General features: G+C 41.8%; 1 protein-coding gene across 4 annotated transcripts in view; it reads left to right on the top strand.

Moving 5' to 3' along the window:
• LOC116900171 (cytochrome P450 2J3) overlaps window positions 1-5442 on the top strand; it is a 326660-nt gene extending 321218 nt beyond the window's left edge. For 2 of the 4 annotated variants that reach the window (XM_032901936.1, XM_032901931.1), the window contains exons 7-9: window positions 214-401; window positions 526-664; window positions 5246-5442. In XM_032901936.1, the coding sequence (XP_032757827.1) occupies window positions 214-401; window positions 526-664; window positions 5246-5424 (506 nt within the window). In that variant the 3' untranslated portion in view covers window positions 5425-5442. The remainder of the gene's footprint in view (window positions 1-213; window positions 402-525; window positions 665-5245) is intronic. The other 2 variants (XM_032901952.1, XM_032901944.1) reach the window with 1 other exon arrangement.
• Window positions 5443-21095: the final 15653 nt, after the last annotated feature.

Raw genomic sequence — 21095 nt, 5'->3', positions numbered from 1 at the left:
CATCCTCTGCTACATATGCAGCTGGAGCCATGGGTCCTTCCATGTGTACTCTTTGGTTGGTGATTTAGTCCCTGGGGGCTCTGGTGGTCTGTTTGGTTGATGCTGTTGTTCTTCCAATGAGGTTATAAACCTCTTCAGCTCCTTCAGTCCTTCCCCTCATTTTTATATATTTAGAAGAAAGCATTAAAATTTACCATTCCCATTTCCTTGAAGAAAAAGTACAGGCTGAAATTGACCAAGTGATTGGCCAGGAGAAGCATCCCAGCCTGACTGATAGAGACTCTATGCCCTACACTAATGCTGTTGTCCATGAAATTCAGAGAATGGGCAATATTGTCCCTCTGAATGTTCCCAGAGAAGTGGCCGTTGATACTACACTGGCTGGATTCCATCTGCCGAAAGTAAGTAGGCTCAGGCATGTCCAACGGACCTGTGTGTGTGTGTGTGTGTGTGTGTGTGTGTGTGTGTGTGTGTGTGTGTGTGTGTGTTCCATATATTGTCTTGAGTCTTTGTTACTTTCCCTAGGGGTCCGTGGTTATGACCAACTTGACTGCATTGCATATGGACCCTAAAGAGTGGGCCACCCCTGACACCTTCAATCCAGAGCACTTTTTGGAGAATGGACAGTTTAAGAAGAGAGACTCTTTCCTGCCATTCTCAATGGGTGAGTGGTGATTCACTGGAAATAACTTAGAGCTCCATCTCATGGCATCCTTTCAGATAAGCCTGTCTACAACGACTCCATTTTGCAGCATGCCCATCCACACACTGCCAATCCTTTCTTGCTTCTGAGGAAGAGTTCAGCTTCCTTTGTTCTGTTTTATGCAACACTGAAAACAGAGTCCCAATCCCTGCCAGAAAGCTGGACACCTGCCATTGTGTAGACATTTTGAGTGTCACAAGTTCTTTTTAAGTGATGTCTTGTTACAGGGAAGAGAGATGAGTATTAGTAGGTTTTAATCTATTAGGTTTTAACTGTCATTCACTTAAGTGAATTTGCTTCTGTCCTATGAATATGTCCCAAATAGTTCTGATTTTTTTTGAAACTGAAAACCCCTTTGTTAAATATATTTAGTTCATTCCCCTGCTACACCACCCTACAAGCATAAAAGAAAATTCAATGATGACTCTTGCTCCCTTGTGTTTTCCACCAGGAAAGTTATTGTATTAGTAGTAGTAGTAGTAGTAGTAGTAGTAGTAGTAGTAGTAGTAGTTTTAATAGTACTTGTAGTGTGAAATCAATAACCATATATTATAGTATATTATAAATATTGGCTTATATTGCTATATGTCTTTTAATTTTGCAATTTCTTACTTCAATCTTCCATAAATATGTTCTAAACATATATTATCTGCCAAATATTTACCCTGAGAGACATGAAAATTACAAGACAGAAGATGAGGCAGAGGTGCTCCTTGGACCATGTGTCCCACTGCAGCCTTTCCGGTTGGAATTAGCAGACACAGACCTAGCCAGATGTGCAGCAGCTGGAGCTCAATGTCCACCAGATGTTCTCAAATTTAAGCTTATCTTTCCTAACACTGATTGAACACTGGACAGAAGTCACACTGGAATGCTTGACAAGGTCAACAAGTTTGCCTGATTATCTGAGGCAGTGCCACTTCTCGTAAACCCGAGGCTCTGTAAAGGAGAAGCCTGAATTTGCTTCTTGCTAGTCTGGATCCAGAGCTAGTGTTTCTCAGTGCTGGGCTGCACTGGAGCTGTCTGGCTGGACTGGTTCTCATCTCTTTGTCTTTTCACCTATCCCTTTATTCCTTGTTCATAACTCCCATTTAACAGGAAACCTGATAGGACACAGACACTCTGTCCAGTCTTCCTGTTTATAAAAAAAATGAGAAGTTTTGAATTATAGTACAAAATCACAGCTACATAGTTCACTTATTCTAACTATTCTAAGTCAATGAATCAGATCCATGAAACATGGAAAGTCTAAGAATAATGGCCTTTTTACATTCCAAATAACATGCTTTGTGTGATAGTTCCTGGTACTATGTGAGAAGAACATGAGTAGATCCCCATAGGGAAATGTTCTTCCTGGTCCATTGCTGCCCGTGTATGTGCTTTCTTCAACCATAGTGCAAATCCTCTTCTGGGTTTAAACTGTTCTCCCATCTGCACCAGTTGTAAACCAAAGTGACAACAAACAGAGACTTCGTGATGCTATGTTACTAAGAATGTTATGACTGACTCTAAATTACAGGCTTCATTAGCGGGCCAGTTGTGTCAGATAACCGCCACAGGAATGTAGTTAATTGATATTAATGTAGTTATTGATAATCAGGTAGGGAAGAAATATATGTTGCTTTCATCCTCCCAGCAAACTCAAAACAGGGAGAGATAAAGAGTTGTTTCTTATTCAAGACCACATGCTCAAAGAATGCATAACAGTGGCCAAAGCTTCTATTTTTACTTAGAGTTTAGTTCTCTTCGTATTCCACCCAAATTATAACTTACCAACCACACGTATGGGTGCATTCATGTTAAGATTCACCAGGGTCATGTTCTATGTATCAGTTAGCATCTTGTTGTATTATAAGCAGATGCAAACTGTATTAGTAAGAACCAGTTTGTGCAACGGGTTTCTATGTGAGATCAGTGGCTTAGGTAATCCTGGCTATCCTGCTTTATCTCTTACCCTGGACGTTCATATGGTTGTGATAAAGATCTCTAGATGCATCACAGAAGCACAGAGGCCTGAGGAGTCCAATACAACTCCATGACTGCACCGTCTATTTAGCTTACCTCATGGCCAGGTCTTTCAGATTACATTCTACATATTACTATTTGATAGGAAGAACCAAGACTTCTGGAAAATGACAAAATACAGTCCTGGAGATGAGAAATTCAACTATAAGTCTAGAACACACCATTCTCCAACAATCAGAAAAAGCCAGTGTAAATGGCTAATTTGGGAATGTTTGGGGCCTTAAAACAAGTACAGGTTAGCAATGGGTTGTAATACGTACTGATACTCATGAGTGATTAAATATAGAGGGGTGAGCAGCTTTAGAGATAAATAATACAGGCCTGAAGAGATATCTCGGTGGCTGCTCCTCCGGAGGACCCAGGTCTGATTCCTAGTATCCACATGGCAGCTCACCAGCATTTATAATCTCAGTCTCAGGGGATCCGACCCCTTTTTCTGGCCTCAGTGGGCATTACACACATGTGGTACAAAGACATGCATGCCGACAAAACACCCACATAATAAAAATTAAAATGGATTTTTTTAAAAAAAAATGGCAGTGTATATGAAAAATGTGGTAGAATTCCTAAAGTCACAATTTAGCGGCCAGATACAAATTTGGGAAGAGAAATGCCAATGGAAACAAGCAGATGAACAGTCTTAAAATATTTTCACTTACAAAAATTTAAAAAGCTGTTTAAGGAAAATTGAGGTGGACACTATCATCATCAAATATTCCCCAACAATAAAATCTCAAAACCAATTGGCAGCAGAGAGGTTAGATGAGCACACGATGTAACCTGGGTGGCATCCTCCCAACAGGGCAGATGATTATGGTCCCAGTATGCCCATTAGGAAGATAAGAAGATATGTAGGAAAACACCTCTTATAATCTTAAGAAGACAAAAAACCCTTGAAAGTTATGCACAGGCTGAGGAACCATGACTGTGTCTACAGGACCAAAGAGACAGTGCAGGTGAGTCTAGCCTGTGACATCAAGAGTGTCGTGCCACAGCTGGCACACCTGGTGGGATCTGTTAACCATCCTATTATAAAAGTCCCTATGCTGGAGGACAGTGTGTAACCAGTGTGTAACCAGTGTGTAAGCTAGAAAATGGTCTGGAGCCTGAGGTAGTCTCACCAAAGTTTTCTCTGGAAATTAAAAATAAATAATAAAGACAGTTAATTTTATATATCTTAAGATAATGCAGGGGCAAGCAGCTGTGTGACTTGTCTTTAGGCTTGTGGTCATGAGTGCCAGGATGATATAAGAAAGTAAAAAAGAAGCACAAATAGACGACCTAGGTCTCTGTCACGCTGAGTCTGGCTGATCATGATCTCAGTCTGGTCACGCAGAACTGAGTCGTCGTGTTCAGAAAACAGCCATTTCTAGGGCTGGGAGCAATCTGCATTTGGCACTGAGTAGGTCTCTACTGCTCATGGAGGCAGTGAGTGGCAACCTCCACTTTCTTTGCAGGGTGCAGATCTGTCAGCGCAGAGACTCTAGAAGAGATGCTAAGCAGCTTGTGCTCTGTGGGAGGACGGCACCTGTTTAGGGGACAGAATGAGCATGCAAGGCATTGCACTGTAAGGGAAAAACTGAAGACTTCTGGATGCCCTTCCAGGACTCTGCAGGAGGATTGCTGGTTGTTGTCAGTTTGACAACCATAACTTAGGTCCTCTTATCTTGGCATCTAAATCCTTGGAAAGGATGATGGTGAAGTTTAGATGTGCACTTATTAAATGACAGGCATGCCTGTGTGTAGAGTTGAGCAGGAATCTGACTCCACATTACAGACAGGAGACATATTAAATGAGAGACCAAGCATTCTGCTTCTAGTGGTCAGGTATGGATAGAAAGACCCAATTGACAAACTAGAACCATGGCAAGGTCAGCCTCTTGTTAGGCTTTCTTGTTATCTCTGAAACCTGCTTAAATTTTGGAATCTTACTTCATTCTCTAACATCTGTTTTATTTTATTTTACATATGTAGGTATATTTCTCTGTACATACATGTACATACATATACATACATGTGCTGTGTGGTGGTGCCCATGGAGGCCAAAAGGGGGCATTGACTCTCTTAGACCCAGAGTAGCAGGTATCTGTGAGCCTCCTGATGTAGGTGCTGAGATTTGAGCTCCAATCCTCTGATAGAGCAGTAAATAGCCTTAATCATTACCTGTCTCTTCCTTGTAAGGGTTGTATAGCATTCCATGATTTTGCTGCACAGCCATTGCGTGATACATCACTTGTGTTTCTTAAATGAATTTGAAAAGCCCTGAGACTAGGCACACATTCTCTCAGCCAGCTTAGGCCTCTCACTTCTATTGTCCCACAAGAAGACATTTGACCTATGATTCTGAAGTTTCATATTCAATGGAACATTCCACATTCAGTCACTGTGAGACGAAAATCTACACACGCAGCCCAGGGTGTGTTCAAGATTTGCAGGAATCAAAACTAAAAACACCAGTCCCTGAAGGTACCAAGGCTAACTGAGAAAGTACCTCATCTTCTGTTTTATCTCCTTCAGGAAAGCGAGCTTGCCTTGGAGAACAATTGGCCCGGTCTGAGCTCTTTATTTTCTTCACGGCTCTCATGCAAAAATTTACCTTCAAGCCGCCAACCAATGAGAAGCTGAGTCTGAAGTTCAGATTAGGCATCACCATTTCTCCAGTCAGCCACCGCATCTGCGCTGTCCCTAGACTGTGATGTTGGAGAAGAAAAGGAGAACAGGAAGAACTGAAGAACTCACTGAGCCACTGCCCATACATGAAGGGAGAGAAAGAAGGTGACTGGGAAAGCTGGAAAGAATTAGACTAAAGTCAGTGGACCATATTCTGGACTACTGAGACCTCCAAATTGGTTGAGGACAAATAACTTATGTGCTCAATGATAAATCTTTTCATCTACAAGTTGCAAAGAAAATGGTGGTTCTTCCTGTGAAAAGTGCTTGTAAATATGAAATGGTGATACACCAACATCATAGAAATCATTGTCATGTCATAAAATTATACCTTCAATTTGCTTCCTGCTTACTTCACAAATGTGCACTTGCTTCTAGATGTTAAATTGGCTCCTTTGGTAGTGGTACAGAGATCTCTCCTCTACCTCATAGCCCATGGCAGCCTGCTGAGCACAGAGCTTCTGATAAACAACTCTGGAAGGTTGTGGTACGCAGCCATTTTCCTGGCCATAAGCGGAGTCTCCAAAACTAAAGACACCACAAGGCAGTCGCCTTTTCAAGTTAATGGTGTTCATGCCCAAGATGAGACCAAAGTTTACTTGTACAAAAAGCATGCTTCTGTACACAAAGTAAAAAGACACTTCTTGGCATGATTCTAATACACTCTAATACAGTTCAATCCGATAAATTTGTGGTGTGGACAGAATGAGTCATTTATCAGTTATTGACTCATGAGTGGTGACAGAAATCCTCGATCATGGTTGTGTCTGATGGAACAAATAAAATTCAGAACTGAGAAATCTTTCTACCTTAGGACTCCATAAGGAAACAAGACAAGGTTTTTCTACCTTCCCTCTATCTGCCACATGGTGTTACTTGAAACATCTGTCTATTCATCCCTGTTAGACAGTGCACATCAGACCATGGAAAGTCCAGCTTAGTGATACAAAAATTTTATTGGGGCTATGAAAAAGAATATAGACAGTTCCAAGTCATTGGAACCAAAACGTTCCCTGCTTGATGTACAGTCAGCTGTACAACTGAAGCATTTCTTCTCCATTCCCAATCCCAGAAACTGTTTACTGCTTATATAACGTGATGAGTGAAGCTGGTAGGCCTTCTCACTTCCCTGAGGCAGCATCAATAGCTCTCCCTAGGGTATAATTGCTGTGGTGAAAGAGCATGACCCTTTGGGTTGTAAACTGCTTGGTCAGAAGGAAGTGAAACCACTTTGAGAAAGATTAGGAAGTGCGACTTTGTAGAAGTAACTGTGTCCTTACTGGAGGAAATGTGTCACTGGGGGTGGGTTTTTGAAACCTCAAAGCCAGGCCTAGTGTTTGTATCTCTTTCTGCCAGTGGATCAGGAGGCTAAACTCTCAGACACTCCTCTAGCACCTAGCACCGCCTGTGGCATGGCCTGCCACCACACTTCCCACCATGGTGATAATAGACTAACGTTCCAAAGCTGTAAGAGAAGCCCCAATTAAATGCTTCCCTTTACCAGAGTTATCTTAGTCATGGTATCTCTTCATAGCAAGAAAACTGTAAGACAAGGAGGAAAAACACTAAGACTGTGTTCCAAGTCGTAGTCTATTTAAGGAAGCCAAGGCAGGAACTGAAACGGCAGAAATTTAGAGTCAAGGGCTAATGCAAAGGCTGTGGTGGGTTGCACTTTACTGGCTTGTTCCTCCTGACTTGTTCAGCCAGCTTCCTTGTGAACCCAGGACCACCAGCACAGGGGTAACACTACCCATAAGGAGATGGGTCCTCCTTCGTCCATTACTAATTAAGAAGACTTGACTTGCCACAGCCTGATCTTATGGAAACATTTTCTCAGCCATGATTCCCTCCTCTCACATGATTCTAACTTGTGTTGTTGGCATAAAAGTCAACAAACACAATATACAAGGTTTACTGGTGTGTATGTGTGTGTGTGTGTGTGTGTGCATGTGTGTGTATGTGCAAAAGTTCCTGTGTAGCACATCATTTGTGAGGAGATCAGAGGAAAACTTGTGACACCTGTCTTCTACATCCACAATTTCAGTTTGTAAGATTGAAATCAAGTTGTCAGGCTCAGTAGCAAGTGGCTTTACCACTGGGCTAGCTCACATACCCGGGGGGGTTAGAGAACTAAAATTACACTTATTTCCGTTTTGCTATACTCATAGTAGTCAATGGATGGAAGCTACCAGAGTACTCAGATGCCATGAATAGATAAACAACCCATGGAACAGGAAGTTCATTCCTAAGGAAAGAAATCCTGATGAATGGTTTCAGAACATTATGCAAATCAGCCAACCTCAAAACCACAAATCCTGTACTAGTCAAATTAAATGGGTTATGTACAATGGTGAATTTGTAGACACAGAGGTATAAGGTAGAGAAGCGTGAGCTAGGACTTCTTTGGTGGACATGTAGTTCATTCACAAAGCCAGTCCTTATACAATTTGAACATATTTAACACTGCTAGGCTGCACATTAAACATGGCAATAAGGGATGTGATTGTTGGCACACCATTAGTCACTGCACTTATGAGACTGAGATAGGACTATTTTATATTCAAGGTGACCTTGGCAAAGCTTAGATTTATATGCTTAAGGACATCTCAGTATCTTCCTGTGATAATCTGTACAGGCATATAGCATTTCTCTGTCTTTCCCTAGTAGAACAGTAATTGGGACTAGGGACATGCCAGGCTTGGTTAGAAAATTCTACTTCCATTCAGAGCCTGCCCCATACATATACAGCCACCAATCTAGATAAGATGGATGAAGCAAAGAAGCGCAGGATGACAGGAACCGAATGGAAATCTCTCCTGAGAGACAGAATACGGCAAATACATAGGCGAATGCCAGCAGCAAACCACTGAACTGAGAACAGGACCCCCGATGAAGGAATCAGAGAAAGGACTGGAAGAGCTTGAAGGGGCTCGAGACCCCATATGAACAACAATGCCAACCAACCAGAGCTTCCAGGGACTAAGCCACTACCCAAAGACTATACATGGACTGACCCTGGACTCCAACTGCATAGGTAGCAATGAATATTCTAGTAAGATCACCAGTGGAAGGGGAAGCCCCTGGTCCTGCCAAAGCTGGAACCCCAGTGAATGAGATTCTTGGGGGGAGGGCGGTGAGGGGGGGAGGATGGGGAGGGAAACACCCATATAGTAGGGGAGCAGGAGGGGTTAGGGAGATGTTGGCCTGGAAACCAGGAAAGGGAATAACAATTGAAATGTAAATAAGAAACACCCAAGTTAATAAAGATTAAAAAAAAAAAGAAAATTCTACTTCACAATCCCCCAAACATGGAATTTTAACTGTGACAGACATTAGACACTTGAAGAACTGGACTGACATCACAGTCGGGGTGGTTTCTATCACACTGACTCCCACAGGCATGTTTCCATGTTTCCAGCTTGTCCTTAAAGTCGCATGACAGAGTGCTCTCTATCTCCTGGAGAGAGCAGGTCCAAAGTGCAGTATTAATTATCAACAGGACAGTGAAAACAAATTGTAATGGGTGCTGCCTTGTTGTCCTAGTGTCACGTGCTAAGATGGGATGGTAACAAAAAACAGTCATGTGTTATAGATTGTTACTTCTTTCGGAATATCTTACTCCTTTTTCAGAATAACTATCAGTACCCATTTTGTAGATCAGAAAGTTGAGCACCAGAAAAACTAAATTTGAAAAAAATAACTCTAGTAAAATCTGACAAGAGTTGGGATCTAGAACTAAATGTTCTGCTTGTTGGTACTGCCTGGTGATTCTTCCTCAGAGCTGACTGCTTTGATATTAAATGTTCTTCATTGTAGCTTTCCCAATGGACCCATATTAAATTCTCTATCCTCATGGGCTGAATTCTGGTCACACTTTTTAACCACTCTTTTGATATCTTCAAAGATGTCTTTCTCCTGGCCTTCTCCCCACTGGGCCCAATGCAGAATTGCAATTCCTTCTGTTCTTTCTGTTCACCAGGACATCATCAGAAGCTGGACTTTTCTAAGAGCTCTTAAAAATCATCCTGAGGTTTCAGCCCAGCATAGTGGTGAGGGGTTGCAGAGCAGACTCTTTCAAATCACGGTGCCCAGCAGGCGTTTTCCTTTTCCTCTTTTATGTATCCAGGCCTCCAGATGTTGGTGCCATCCACAATCAAGAGTTCTACCTGTAGTTAATTCCTTCTGGAGTTGTTCTCACAGATACTTCCAAAAGTGCACTCTGCTAATCTAGATCTTCTCAACTTTTCAAGCTAACAAGGTCACTCTTACAGGCAGACTGGTGGTGGTGGTGGTGGGGGGGGTCTATGTACTTGGTTGTCTCCAGAAAATGTTTTTCTCTGACTGATCATAGCTAGAATCTAGAACACACCCAGGGGGGTACAAATAGAGCCATTCATAGCATCTGAGTACTCTGGTCAGTGTAGCATATCACTTCTAACTTCATTGTTAAACGCCAATGATTCTGAGTGCTGAGAAGCTGCCTAACATGTCAGAGAGGCTAGGAGCTTTGGCTGTGTTGTCAGAGAGACTTAATCTTAGTTGGGGTCTTAGAAAGTAAAGCATTTAATTGGAGCTGGCTTACAATTCAGGTTCAGTCATTATCAGCATGACAGGAAGTATGGCAGCATGCTGGCTACATGGTACAGGACAGGTAGCTAGCTGAGAGTTCTTTATCTTGGTCCAAGGCAGCAGGATGAGACTGTGACAGACTCCCTCTAACAACACAAGACATACACTCTAACAAGGCCACACCTCCTAATAGTGCCACAGACTTGTAACCAAAGCTACCAGAGACACAGATGTATCTCTTTCCATCGTGTGTCCTAACACATTAGCCTCCCATAGTTTTAGATCCCTCACCTACAGAATGCATTTAAATCTCCCATAATATCCATGTGGAGGGGAAGGAAGTCATGCCATAATTCACTATTGGCCCAAACAATATTGCTTAAATCCTTAAAATGGTGGGTGAATCTGGACAATACTCCAAGAAAAAAAAAAAAAACTACTTATAAGTCAGATGGATATGCTATAGAAAATCCTGGCTCTGTCTGGAAGCAGATGAACTGAAGTAAGGAACAGTATCTAGAGGGATAAATAGTGGTTCCAAGGAAAGAGAATTGCATCTGAGAATAAAAGCATAGTTGAGGGTTAGTTAGACAACATGGGAGAGGATGAATGTTTCGGATAGGATAAACAGCATTTAAATGGGCATTTGAATGAATAGAACATGGTCCATTCAAGAAAGTGAATGCTATCTCTCATAGTTTGAATATGCTTGGCCCAGGGAGTGGCACTATTAGGAGATATGGCCTTGTTGGAGTGGGTATGGCCTTGTTAGAGGATATGTGTTACTGTGAGGGTGGACTTTAAGACCCTCCTCCTAGCTGTCTGGAAGATAGTCTTCTCCTGGCTGCCTTTGGATCAAGATGTAGAACACTAGGCTCCCGCTCCAACACCGTGTCTGCCTGGATACTGCTGTACCTGCCACTTTGCTGAGAACAGACCGAACCTCCGATCCCGTAAGTCAGCCCCATTTAAATGCTGTCCTTTATAAGAGTTGCCTTGGTCATGGTGTCTCTTCACACCAGTGGAAACCCTAACTAGGACACCAGCCTATGGCAGCCCAAGCACAGGAGGAAGCAGGCCCCTGAGGATGATGTGATATCTATGTGCCAAAATTGATGGAAAGATACTACGGAGTATGGTGTAGGTAGGCAGCAGTCTGACATGGTTAGGTCAAGTTCAATACATACTAGATTGTCCATTGTGGAACCAAAGATGGGGGTCTAAAGGAGCAATTGGGCAGCCTGCACTAAGATGGCAGGGCAGAACAAAAATGGCTGAATCGAGAGAGATTGAAAGAACGGTCAGGTCACTGTTGTGTGGTTGAGTCAGTGTGAGGGAAAGGTATACTCTGCACCATGCCAGGCTGCCTGATAGACTTGCTTACCCTGCTAGCCAGATGTGTTCAGAACCCTGCTGAGGGGCTGGGTTCCAAGGCCTCCACTCTGAATGCTAACTCTGCAGATGGAGAGGTGGAAGGCATGCCATTTCCCTTTGTAGAGCAGACATGGCCACTTTATCACTGCAGTAAGTAGTTACTCTGTATTCTCCAATTGTCACGTCATCTTCAGCCCCAGTGGATGCTAGGCTTCCTCTCCCTAGACCCATATGAAACTCTCCTGTAGATGATTTACACCCTGCAACAAGGAGGTGTCTAAGGGCCTGGAAAATTCCCAGGAGGCAAGTGGAAAATGATCTAGACTAAGGAGGGGATCTTGAAGAAGCTGAGGATGTGAGCAGACTTAGGCATGGGAGTGATATCTACCAGCTCTCTCTCTCTCTCTCTCTCTCTCTCTCTCTCTCTCTCTCTCTCTCTCTCTCTCTCTCTCTCTCTCTGTCTATTCCATACATTGTCATGAGTCTTGGGTATCTTCCCTAGGAGTCCATGGTCCTGACCAATTGGACAGCACTGTAAGTGGACCCCAAAGATTAGGCTACTCCAGATGTGATCATTCCAGAGCACTTTTTGGAAAAAAGAATTTTCAACGGGAGAATCTTTTCTGCCATTCTCAATGGGTAGGTTATGAGCAGGATAGAGTTCCAAGAGTCCAGCCCTTCCCTCTACACCGTGTGGTCCACCCCTCTAACTGGGACATTGTCAGATGGTCCACAGTGGCTCAGTTTGCTTTGCTTGCAACCCAGCATCCCCTGAACCTGGCACTGCTTCAGACCTGCCCTATTTCTCACCTCCCTTTGCTTCTGCTGGGAATTTCAGCTTGCCTTGTTTTGGTTTCCATAAAACTGAGAACAGAAACCCTTTTGCTCACAAAGTTCATCTGTCATCTTTACAGATATATTTAAACATTCAAAGGAGTGAGCCCTTACAGGCATATAGAGATGAGTTTTAACAAAGGAAAGGGGAGGAGGTATGAACGAGGGACTACCTACTTCTGAGACTGTGCACTGTGACAATAGTTTTAATGGATGGCCCCTGTCCTATAAATACTTCATCAGATTTTTATTTGTAATCACTTTTTTAAAAATCTAGGAATGTTTCTGCATATGTTGCAAGGCAGGTAAGGGGGAATCCAGTGTTAATTCTGTCTCTTTGACTTTCTAACCATCCAGCTACTGAAGACTGTGGTCATAGTTTTGGGGCCCCGTAGTCAGTGGCCCCATGTATTATAGATATTAGCTCATATATCTGTTACCCATGTTTTTCAAAAGATAATGCAGCTCCTTAATTCCAGAAATGTGTACTGAGGATATATTGCATGTCAAGTACACACATCAAAGCATGAAAGCAGTGGGATAGACCATGAGGCTGACCGGTTCCCCAGAGCACATGTCCCACTGCAGTTTTTCCAGCTGGAATCGGTGAGCTCTGCAGAGAGGACGACACAGAGCTAGCCAGATGTGCTACAGCTGGAGTTGCAGATGAGAACCAGATGCTGCACAGAAGTCCACACATGTAGACTGCATGGGTCAGGCTAGACTGGTTCTGACCTCTTTGTCTTTCCTCCTGGGCTTGTCGGTCCCCTTGTTCACTGTTCACAACTCCCTTTAATAGGAAAGCTGATAGGAGAGGAGAACACGGTCCCAGTATTCCAGTTTCTGAAGGGATGAGAAGTTTTGAATTACAGCACAAAACCTGATACATATTTCATGTGTTCTAATTATTCTTGGTTCTCGAATCAGATCCTGAATGCCTAGAAATATGACTCTTGTTACATTGCACATAAGTGCCCATGTGCTGCTTCTTCAGACTGTAGTGAGGAATGTGAGCAGATGCCCAGCTAGGGCTTCCACAGGAGGATGGTCCTCTAGGCTAATTGCTGCCCAGGGCATGCCTTCTCTTCATAAAGCGAAATCCTCTTCCCATCGTGGCATCAGGTCTCACCCAGTTTAAACTCTTCTCCCATCTGTACTAGCTATAAAACCAAAGTGGCAACATACAGAGACTCACTGGTGCTATGTTATCAGGAACATTATTACTTACTCGTAATTACAGACTTTGTGAGCAGGCAAATTATCTCAGACAATCACTACAGGATTGTAATTACTAGTATTTAAGGAGGAAGTGAATTAGTGTCCACATTCTTACCATAAGAAAACTCCAGTGGCACTGGGAAGATAGCTCAGCAGTTAAGAGCTCTGGGTGGGGCTGGAGAGATGGCTCAGCGGTTAAGAGCACTGACTGCTCTTCCAGAGGTCATGAGTTCAAATCCCAGCAACCACATGGTGGCTCACCACCATCTGTAATGGGATCTGATGCCCTCTTCTGGTGTGTCTGAAGACAGCTACAGTGTACTCACATACATAAAATAGATAAATAAACCTTACAAAAAAAGAGCTCTGGGTGTTCTTCCAGGGGTCATGAGCTCAAGTCCCTGCACCCACACGGTAGCTCACAATAGAATAGGAGCCAATGTCCTCTTCTGGTGTGCAGATGGACATGTAGTCAAACACATCCATATACATTAAATCTTTTTTAAAACGTTTAAAACAAGAAAACAGCTAAGAAGGGAGTTCTTTGCTATTCAAGACCACATGCTTACAGAATTGGCTTAAGGCTTAATATGAATTCACTAACTTCAAATCCTTTGTATCAGCTAGAATCTTGCTGTATAACAAGCACCACAGACTGCATTACTTAGCAATAACCCATTAATATTGAAAGGTTTCCAGGTCAGGTCACTGGGTTGGCTTTTCTTGGCTAACCCACCTTACATGAGCAGGAAGTCAGCTTATCGACTGATGCTCTAGGATGTCCTCAGTGCAACCGCGCTGTTCTTGGGTTATTTCTCATTCTCCATCAAAACAGCAGGGGCTTATTTTTAAAAACATTTTTTATTTATTTATGTATTTATTTATTATTATTTATCCACCTTACATCCCACTTCCCACTTCCTGTCAGCCCCTCCCCCAATACTCCCCCATTCCCCCTTGCTTTCTCCTCTGAGTGGGTGGGACCCCCTGGGTATCCCCTCCCCCTGGCATATCAAGTCTCTTTGAGGCTAGGTGCATCCTCTCCCACTGAGATCAGACAAGGCAGCCCAGCTAGAAGAACATATCCCAGGTACAGGCAACAGCTTTTGGGACTGCCCCAATCCAGTTGTTCAGGACCCACATGGAACCAAGCTGTACATCTAGTACATATGTGCAGGGGCGCCTAGATTCAGCTGGTGTATGTTCTTTGGTTTTGGTTCAGTCTCCAAGAGCCACAAAAGTCCAAGTTACTTGACTCTGTTGGTCTTGCTGTGGAGTTTCTATCCCCTTTAGAACTACAGTCTTCCACCCTATTCTTCCACCATCCCCTTCAGGGCTGCAATCCTGCCCCAAGCTTCACCTGCTGTTTGACTATGGGTGTCTGTATCTGTTTAAGTCAGCGTCTGGGTGGGCCTCTCAGAGGACAGCCATGCTAGACTACTTAAAACAATTGGACTAAACTCAGAGACAAGACAAGGCTGCCCACTCTCTTCCTACCTATTCAATATAGTACTTGAAGTCCTAGCTACAGCCATCAGACAACTAAAGAAGATCAAGGAATTGGTAATTGGAAAGGAAGAAGTCAAAGTATCAGTATTTGCAGATGATATAATAGTGTAAGTGACCCCAAAAATTCTAACAGACAACTCCTACAGCTGATAAACATCTTCAGCAAAGTGGCTGGATATAAAATTAACTAAAAAAAAATCTGTAGTCTTTCTTTGTACAGATGATAAATGGGATGGGAAAGAAATTAGGGAAGCAATGTTCTTTTCACTACCCACAAACAATATAAAATGTCTTGGTGTGACTCTAACTAAGCAAGTGAAAGATCTGTATGACAAGAACTTCAAGTCACTGAAGAAAGAAATTAAAGATCTCAGAAGATGGAGCGATCTCCCATGCTCATGGATAGGTAGGATTAATAGAATGAAAATGTCCGTCTTACCAAAAGAAATTTACAAATTCAATATGAAATTCCCATCAAAATTCCAACACATTTATAGACCTTGAAAGAGCAAGTCTCAACTTCACATGGAAAAACTCAGGATAGCCAAAACACACAGGCCTGGTGAGGCTCAGACTAGAGACCCATTACACATGACTTCCTCTGCATTCTGGTAGCCTTTACAAGTTCCAAGTCCAGACCCCATTCAAGGGGAAGGAAATTACTACAGTCTTTGGTTGGAAAACGTTGAAGTTACAGGGCACATAATGTGTAACCCAGGGAAAAGGAAGATTAGATTTGCTTTATTCTCATTATTCCTTTCTGCTAGAGAGGAATACTAAAATCCAATTGCCTAATCCACCAGTTAGACTAAACAAGAGGGCCAAACCTGAAGAATCCTATAGCTTAAGAAAACACACAAAGGATACACATTCACACACACAATGCTCAACTGTTTTAAATTATATAAGAAAGATAGTGGCATGGACTATAAGGTGTGCTGTAGTGTATTTTGTAATGACAGTCACTTGAGGAATAGAACAATGGAATTATAGTCACCATGATTGGTATCAGTGATTACCAATGTAAGCCCAAATATTCAGTAGATTTGAGTCTTATGTATAGAAATGAATATAGATGCAAATATGTGTGCGTGCATTTAGTTAAGACCACCGTATAAATTTATCTATACATCCTAATCTCTGCCCTCCGAGGAAACCTAACAGTGTCAGCACCTACAGAACTATGTGTGTGCCTCATGCCAGATCCTATGTCCTGCATATCATCAATCAGCAAATGGAAGGAAGATTTCTGGAAAAGTGACAAACCCCAGGGCTAGTTTAGAAAATATATGCCTGAAAATATAATTATATCAAGAAGTCAGGCAATCTCTGCTGAATGGCCTCTACTTTCCAGATCAGGACTGTCTGTGGTACCAAACAAGTAATGATTAACAACTGAATATAACTGTGAACAAAATTAGAAATTCAAAAGTTCATACCTATTTTCATGATAATAAATACAAGGAGAGAACAAGCACTCACATGTTAACTCATGCAGGAGGTTCATAGCATTTTCAAAATCACAAATTGGCAGCTAGATTCAGTAAATAATTTGAAGTGGAAACCTTGCTGATTAAATTTAATGAAGATTAGTGTGTTAAAGGTCTCAAAATAGTTCTGTTTGTTTAAACAAATTACAGAAAGATCTTGGTAGACACCAGCCTTATTTCCCCAAAATAAAACTCAAGACTAAGTGCCATGGGGTAGGAATGATGAGAATATGGTGTCAGGTCATTGTGCTCTCCTGACAGTGTAGAAGCTCACAGACCTAATCAGTTCATGACGCCCAGTTCAACAAATACTTACTGGCCATAGACTATGAGGGAGATACTGTGTCAACAAGTCAGGTACAAGGGCTCTCTGACCTTAGTTTTAGTGAGAAATGGGAATTAAAAATATGCAAATTGTCATCCAAAAAATTCACATGTACAAATATGCATGTGTGTGTATGAACTCATAACTATAGCAGTACATTACTTTCTTCACTACTAGCAATCTTTGGGAATGGGGCTACTTTGGCAAAGTCCCTAGCATGATCTTTCTGTGTCTCACTTTTGTTTAAAAAGTAATGCTGTAAATGGTGCTCCAGTCTCTCTCCATTTTCTTTTCTTCCTCCCTCTTCTGTGGCAGGATGTGAATTGTTGCTTTAAAAATATGGCCAGGTATAATCTTATATTGATGGCTTTCTACCTTGGCTTCCTGGAGACATTCATTCTTTAAGGCTTGTTTCTGGTATTCACTGTCATTTCTCCTGGGGTGCCCTGGCTCTCCTTGAAATGATCCCCTCTATTTCCACTCTAAGCAGTGTATCATATATCTTGTTAAGAGTTTGGTATTTTGCTGATTAACTTAAAATCCTTCTGCCTGGAAGCTTAGTTTAAGAAAATACGCATACATTTGGGCCATTATTTCATTATTTCCCCCTGAACCTACACTCGGCTGTCACCTTTCTTCAATTGCAGTCATTAAGTTTGAGCTACAGATGCTGACTGATCAGCCACTGAGATTGCAACATTTTTTTTTCACTGTTTTCTCCCTTTGCTAAATTCACTACCATCTTTCAGGAACGGCAGAGCAACATAGCTTTGTGAGCACGCTTCTGCCCTAGTTCCCAGCTGGCTCCCTGGGTCTTCCCTCCACATTCCCCTATGTTTGTCTCAAAAGCTGGCAGTTGCCCCTGTAGATATTGGTATTTTCTGGGTCAGGCTGTGTTCTTGTGCACTCACCATGAACTGTTTGTTCTGCCCTGGCACAGCAAGAACTTTTCTTCTGAAATAGTGGCATTAAACTGAGCAAGAAGAAAGGGCCAGCTGCAAGAGGTGCCTTCAGGAGCTGACACTGAGTCACCAGTGGTGCTTACTGTAGCTACTAAGGTCAGAACAGAGGCTTCTCTTTGTCCAAATACATCAGGGACCAAAAACATCACAGCACTCTCATGTACACCGAACTACATTAAAAGACTCCAGGGAGTTTCCTGGGGGCCAGATGAACTAGGCCACAGGTCTGGCTAACTGGCCAAGCCAAGGTTCGTCAGTTAACTTATGCTGGTGATGTAAACACCTTACCTTACTTCCTTTCTGACCTGAAAGCATAACACCTACTCTAAAGGCTGCCTCGTAAAGGGAATCATTACCCCCATGCTGGGTGACTTTATCCTTCCTCCTTGTATTAATTATTTAACATAATGGCCTGGTAAATTCAGGAAGGCCACATGATTGGCTTGGTCAAGTAGAAGTTACAGGAGTAACCTCTGAGTGCCTGATCTCAGTTCAACATCTTTTTTACCATGTCTTAGATAACAGCCTTTCAGTCTGGTCTCTCTAGAGTGACGAAGACATAAAATAAAGACACAGCTTCTTCAAGATAAGCATATAATGTCCAAAATGAATGTTTTGACATTAGGCACTGGGATTTCAAGTCTATTACTATGCATAACTTCCCACCTGCTTTGCCATTTTTAAGGACCAAAGACAGATATCAAAGAAATGCAATACTTGATCAAAATACACTAATCATATCCCTGTAAATTTTTTCTACCAGGGAGTTTGATATTTTCTTTACGAGGCTCCTAGAACAGCATGTGTTTCCCATCAACAAGTGGGATAATGACAAAATCTTCTGGATGCCTAAACAAAACATGAACAATGAGGGAAGAAGGGGGAATGAACAGAAAGAACATGAAATGGAGAAATCTCATGGGTCCTCAACACTAGAAAACTGGGTAATGTGGAGAGAGGGAAAAATGGTCTTCTTGAAGATACAGTTCTCCCAATTGCTTATCTAATACCTAGTGGTTAGCCTTGAGATCATGTACATATAGGTTACAACACCCAGAATGAACAGGTAGTATTTATGTTTAGGAATATATATAAAAAGAAAGAGAGACCATGAATTAAGAGAGGATGTGTGTATGAGAGGAAATGTAATTATAATGACAAAGAATAAAAACATATAGACTCGGTATCTAGGTATAATGTTTTGTAATAAATCCATATATTTTAGCATATTTGTTCTTTTTCCAACTTTTTTTTTATGTGCTATTACAAATATCTCTCCCAGTCTAAGGCTCTTTTCAATGCCTTGTTTTGTTTGGAAATGAATCTTTATCAAAACAGATTTAAAGTTCCCTTCTTTACCTGGAGTAGACCCCTGTGCCACAGCTCTTGATGCTCATATCCTGCCAGAAGAGAGCTGGTGACACTACCTCTGCTCAGAGGGATTTGCCCTGAGCCCTCAGGACAGAGGAATCCAGCAGCAGTCTGGGATACAATCCATCTGGTTCCTACTTGCACCCGGAGCTGACCCTGTGCCATAGCTCTTGGTACAGAAATCCCACTGGGAGAGAGATGGTCTCCCAGGATTGCTGACACATAGGCTTACAGGAGGGTCAAGCTACTGTCAGAGACAGCAAGACAAGATAACATCAGAAAGAACCAGATGGCAAGAGGCAAGTGCAAGGATCTAAGCAACAGAAGCCAAGGCCACAGAGCATCATCAGAACCCAGTTTTTCTATCACAGAAAGTCCTGGATACCCCAACAAACCGGAAAAGAAAGACTCTGATTTAAGGTCAAATCCCATGATGATGTTAGAAGACTTTAGGAGGACATGGATAACTCCCTTAAAGAAATACAGAACAGCATAAGTAAACAGGTAGAAGCCCTTAAAGAGGAAACACAAAAATCCCATAAAGAACTATGGGAAAACACAACCAAACAGGTGAAGAAATTGAACAAAACTATCCAGGATCTAAAAATGGAAATAGAAAAAAATAAAGAAATCACAAAGACAACCCTGGAGATAGAAAACCTAGGAAAGAGATCAGGAGTCACAGACACAAGCAACACCAACAGAATATAAGAGATAGAAGAGAGAATCTCAGGGGCAGAAGATAACATAAGAAAACATTGACACAACCGTCAAAGAAAATGCAAAACACAAAGAGATCCTAACCCAAAATATCTAGGAAATCCAGGACACAATGAGAAGATCAAACCTAAGGATAATAGGTATAGAAGAGAGCAAAGACTCCCAACTTAAAGGGCCAGTAAATACTTTCAACAAAATTATAAAAGAAAACTTCCCTAACCTAAAGAACGAGATGCCAATGAGCATACAAGAAGCCTACAGAACTCCAAACAGATTGGACCAGAAAAGAAAGTCCTCCCATCACATAATTAGTTAAAACATCAAATGCACTAAACAAAGAACAAATATTAAAAACAGTAAGGGAAAAAGGTCAAGTAACATATAAAGGCAGACCTAACAGAATTAAACCAGACTTCTCAACAGAGTCTAGGAAAGATAGAAGATCCTGGGCAGATGTCATACAGACTCTAAGAGTACAAAAATGCCGGCCCATGCTACTATATCAAGCAAAACTCTCAAGTAACACGGAGAAACCAAGATACTCCATGACACAACCAAATTTACACAAGAAATTTCCACAAATCCAGCCCTACAAAGGTTAATAAATGGAAAACTCCCAACAGAAGCAGGGAAACTACACCCTAGAAAAGCAAGAAAGAAATCTTCTATTAACTAACCCAAAAGATGATAGCCACACAAAACATAATTCCACCTCTAACAACAAAAGTAGTAAGAAACAACAATTATTGGTCCCTAATATCTCTCAATATCAATGGACTCAATTCTCCAATAAAAAGACAAATTTACAGACTGGATATGTAAAGATGACCCAGCATTTTGCTGCATACAGGAAATGCACCTCAGTGACAAAGACAGATACTACCTCAGAGTAAAAGGCTGAGAAAAAAAAATGTCGAAGCAAATGGTCCCAAGAAACAAGATGGAGTAGCCATTCTAATAATAAATAAAATCGACTTTCAACCAAAAGTTATCAAAAAAAAAATAAGGAAGGACACTGCATATGCATCAAAGGAAAAATCCAGCAAGATGAACTCTCAATTCTGAGTATATATGCTGCAAATGCAAGGACACCCATATTCACAAATAAACTTTACAAAAGCTCAAAGCACACATTGCACCTCATACAATAATATTGGGAGACTTCAACACCCCACTCTCATCAATGGACAGATCATGAAAACAGAAACTAAACAGAGACACAGTGAAACTAACAGAAGTTATGAATCAAATGGATTTAACAGATATTTATAGAACATTTCATCCTAAAACAAAAGAATATACCTCCTTCTCAGCACTTCATGGTA

The sequence above is a fragment of the Rattus rattus genome, chromosome 1 (genome assembly GCF_011064425.1).
Source record: "Rattus rattus isolate New Zealand chromosome 1, Rrattus_CSIRO_v1, whole genome shotgun sequence".
In the NCBI taxonomy this organism is placed as follows: Eukaryota; Metazoa; Chordata; class Mammalia; order Rodentia; family Muridae; genus Rattus; species Rattus rattus.
The sequence above is the reverse complement of the archived record's forward strand: the minus strand, read 5'-3'. Positions and strand labels throughout refer to the sequence as shown.